The 4,394-nt window shown below is 41.5% G+C and overlaps 1 protein-coding gene across 1 annotated transcript in view; it reads right to left on the bottom strand.

Moving 5' to 3' along the window:
* The window catches only part of SHOX2 (short stature homeobox 2), a 16,430-nt gene that overhangs the window by 1,571 nt on the left and 10,465 nt on the right, over positions 1 to 4,394 (bottom strand). Inside the window, exons 3-5 of the mRNA XM_011965026.1 lie at positions 3,492 to 3,700; positions 1,051 to 1,108; positions 649 to 746 (exon numbers count right to left, since the gene is read on the bottom strand). Coding sequence (XP_011820416.1) covers positions 649 to 746; positions 1,051 to 1,108; positions 3,492 to 3,700 — 365 coding nt within the window. The remainder of the gene's footprint in view (positions 1 to 648; positions 747 to 1,050; positions 1,109 to 3,491; positions 3,701 to 4,394) is intronic.

Here is a 4,394-nt window from a genome sequence, read left to right as displayed (position 1 = left end):
AGCGGGGAGTTCAGAGCACTGGGATTTCCCAGGATTAAATCATTGCTGCAGGCTGTCCTTTTAAAATATACTCTTAAAGGTTTCTTTATGGCTTAGGGTTTGCAAAGGCAAGGCAGCCCTGGGAAGACCAAGACTTCTCTCTTTACCAGAGATGAAGCTTTGTTTGCAGAAACAGATTTAAAAACAAAAGAAAGAAAAAATGAAAGTATGAGCTGGGAGTACTCGTGTTTATTTATTTTTCTTCTGTCAGAGTTATTTAATGTGACTAAGAGGTAGAAAATACCTACAAAAGTATCTAGAGGGTTGCCTTAGAAATACCTTAAGACTAATCTCTGTATTGGATTTGACAAAATCTTAATCAAAAGACTTTTCCTTCCTCTCTCTCTAAGGGCGACCTTTAGTGTATTTTTAAAGGGCCAGTTACTGCCCCCAGGCCTCTTCAGGGGTTCCCATGAGGACAGAAGGGAGTAGGTATTCAGGCCCTTAATGCTGTATAGGTTTTTAAAGGGTAGTGGGTCCACTATATCATCTCAAAATAGATTATCCAACTGTGCAGACATTGACATCTGGGATTAGAGATAGGTGATGTTCAACAGTTCAAGCAAACAGTCAGGTATTTTTATATTTAAAAACAGCTTGAAATTATACTGCACTTGCCTGCTGAAATGGCATCCTTAAAGCACCTACGTTGACATAGGGTGCGACTCTACAAGCTTCAAACTGGCTGGCGGCCCCTATGAGAACACCTGTAAAAAGTACAAAAGAAAAATAATGTGAGATTAACATTTGTAGCATTTTTCAGGGTTCCAAATGGTACAAGATAGAACTAATTACTTTGAAATTGGACTATTATCTTTCTAAACTGTATCCAAAATTTAAATAAATATAACTTACTCCCAAACTTTAGGACTCCATTAACAGCCTTTGAGGATTATTAAGTCAAGAACTATTGTCATTTTTGAGGTTTCTTTTTTCTGTCATTGTAATAGTAATATTCACTACTTCTCTCTTTGCTCAGACTTTCAAATGTTCCTTGTATAAGAAGCATACCTTTATGGAGTTGATTTTCTTGTTTTCTACATTTAGCTCTTCGATTCTGAAACCAAACCTATAGGTTGGAGGGAGAAAAAATAAGTAAAACCTAGATATTATGACTAAAAATTTTTTTTAATTACAAGAATGCAAAGAGAAAAGAGTAGTGGTTTAGATAAGAACTGGGAGATATAGCAAGCAATCTTTGAATTGTATAAAACAGCCTCAATTTCCAAAGTTAAACATGTAAATTAACTACAGAAATAGAAAGATAGATTTTATAGACTTTTGCAAGATACATTACTATTAGTCCTGATTTCATCTTTTCACATAACAGAGTCTCTGTGGCCTAAAACTCTACTTGGTACCTGATACCAATATGATAATGTGTTTAGATATTTGCCCAGTTAAGACCTGAGAAGGATGTGCTCACTAATAGCCTTTAATGTTAATTAGCTTCATCTTAAAGAAAAACCAAACACCAGAGCAATAATAACTCTTTTGGGGAGAAGGAGTTGTAAGGGTTGGGGAGAGGTAATTAGTGTCATAAAAGCCTCACTACAAAGAAGTTTAGAATATCTCTGTTCCTCTGTGCAGCAGAGTGAAACACAGTAGCAGAATAATTGTGCACCATTATCATGATAATCTAATTTGCTTCTTTAGAAAAAGTCACTGCTTGCAGTTAGGATAGTAGGAAAACATCTAGAAAATAACTAAAATGTAAATAAAAGTATGAAACAACAATAAAGTACACTTCTTAAGAGAAAAAAAGAAGAGCATTCAGCGAAAGGACAATGAAGTATGTATAAAGCGAGTAACTCTTAGGTACTTTGTTCTCCTGGATGTTACCTGCTTAAACTTGACAACTTTTACAGGCAGTATGACAGATTTTTAAAAATTCAAATAAAGCTTGCTTTTGTATTCCACTTTCAATAATAAAGCATATTGATTGACTCACAAATTAAAGTTTTAAAAACCCCATTAAAGTAAAAATACTGCTTCAGAGCTTTTATTGGTATGTTTTTGAAAGCAAGTGTTATAGTCAATGTAAATCTTCAAAAATTTCTCTGCTATTTAGTATAATAGAGGGTGGATTGTGTGCCAGGGTGGCGTCCTTTGTGTAATTCACATGGCCTGAGGCTTCTTGCCTTTTTTTCCTCTAGAAGAGTTGGAATTAAGATACTAATAATCATAACTGTAATAATTATCATCATGTTTTTAAGGGGTTGCTAAGCCTGTGGAGATCTCAGTGCACAGAGCAAAGCAGGAGAGGCTTAAAAAGGAAGGCTCTGCTGCTGATGCTGTGATGACCAAGGCAGCCTATTATTACTTTTCCTCTTAAACGTGACTGCTCTGGGTTTTTTTTTTTTTTTTTTTTTCCTGATCCTATTACAAGATGCGGGAAGCCCCTTAAGAATTGTGCATAGTTCGCTACAGATGGTGGTCTCTGTGCCCAGAGACCGAGGGAGTATCTGTTACAGCGATACTTTGTAACAGCTGCAGATGTGCGGGCCTAAAACTGCTCCATGTGTTCAAACAAATAATGACTATCATTTTATTCTATTTTATTATTTGAGCGGAAATATAATCTGAAATATTTACATTTGTTCCCCGTAAAGCCAGAAGGATATGTGTATGTGAAAGTACACAATTTGCTCCTTTAAATGACCCCAAAGCCTATTTTTGCTACTACATTTGCCTCCACGACCAATAAAGAAAATCTGTTTCAATCCTAACTTCATTGGGTATGGCACGTGCTGGGGGTGGGGGGGCAGGTTTTGGAAATATAAATACTAAGATATGTGGTTTGTTTTAAAATCTAATTTCTTTAGGGTCAGTTTCGTTGCCTTGGTTAAACAAATGAACAAAGAGTGGCCAAAATGCGTTTATTTCTCCGCTATTTCACACACAGTTTGAGATCCACAGCTAACAGCAGACTGTAAATTTCTGCACTTAACAGTTACTAATTTTCTTTATAGTCTGAACATCTATAAACCTAATTGGGATATCCGCTTGACAAACCTAGACCCTGTAGAGCAGACCTTCAAGGAAATCAAACTCCAGAGAGCAAAATACTCCTTGGAACTTTCAAGGCATCCAGAGATAAAACGTTTTCTGTGGGATTTTTTTTAAGCCTTATAAAAGTAGGCCCATTAGGATTAAACCACATTAAAGCCAGCGCGAGGCGAGGGGGGTGTGGTTTATAGAAACTCTGGGAGAAAGCCCAGCACAGCTTTCTTCTTCTGGGAACATATGTTAGGATGGAAAAAAAAAGGGAGAGGAGTGCTATAGGACTAAGATCTACTTTGGAAAATAAGACCTCTAGTAAAGATATCTCTTTCCTTCTCATCTTACACCAGACACTAGAACCGCCACCCCCCGAGTGTGTTCCCCAAGCCTCTTTCCAACCCCAGGCGCTCTCTGCTCCCTGGGCCCTCGACCTCCTGGCAGCTGGGTACCTGCACTCGGGCCTCCGACAGGCCCAGTCGCTGGCTCAGTTCCTCTCGCATGAAGGCGTCGGGATAGTGGGTCTCGTCAAAAAGCCTCTCCAGCTCATTGAGTTGTTCCAGGGTGAAATTGGTCCGACTTCGCCTCTGCTTGATTTTGGTCTGGCCTTCGTCCTCCATCCCTTTCGCATCCTCTTTGCGATCTTTCAGCTCCGGGGACACTGGAGGGGGCACCCCAGGGGGGCCACACGTGCATCCATGCACACACACACGAACACACACACACACACACACACACGGACAAAAACAGCACAGCAAATCCCGTTACCAGATTTGTCACAAAAAAGGATAGAGAATCGTTCCCCCTCGTGGAATCCTGATCCGGCTTCTCACCCCACTCGGAGGAAGAATATCCCGGAGAAGCGCAAAGGTCAAGTCTGAGCAGCCGCCTGGGGCAAGGTGGGCAGTCAACCACCCACCTCCTCCGCAAACGTACCTCGACTCACTGTCCACCCCACAGTTCCCGGCCTTCCCCAGCAAACGCCAAATGCTTTCCACTCACTTTCGCACTCACTTTCTCCCGAGCACTCCCAGAAATCAAAGGCGCAGCGCCAGGCCTCTCACAGAGCAAGATCTGGACATAAGGGCGCGGCAAGGCCACCCACTGGCCTCTCACACCGGCCATTCCCAGAAGGCTGACTCGTTCTCAAGCCAGCTCTCACCACCTCCGGCTCTCTGCCTACCGCAAACTTGCTGGTCTAATTTAGGAACAATTGGGCCGAAAGGGTATCAGCGAGAGAAACAGACTCCGGTGTTGTGCTGCACAGGGAGCCGGATCCGCAGACACCCCTCGCTGCCCCTGGGCTCGGGCCAAACCCTGCATAAGGTACCCTGGGCAGCCAGGTAATCTCCGTT

The sequence above is a fragment of the Mandrillus leucophaeus genome, unplaced genomic scaffold, assembly GCF_000951045.1.
Source record: "Mandrillus leucophaeus isolate KB7577 unplaced genomic scaffold, Mleu.le_1.0 Scaffold710, whole genome shotgun sequence".
Classification (NCBI taxonomy): Eukaryota; Metazoa; Chordata; class Mammalia; order Primates; family Cercopithecidae; genus Mandrillus; species Mandrillus leucophaeus.
This window is presented reverse-complemented; position numbering and strand designations above follow the sequence as displayed.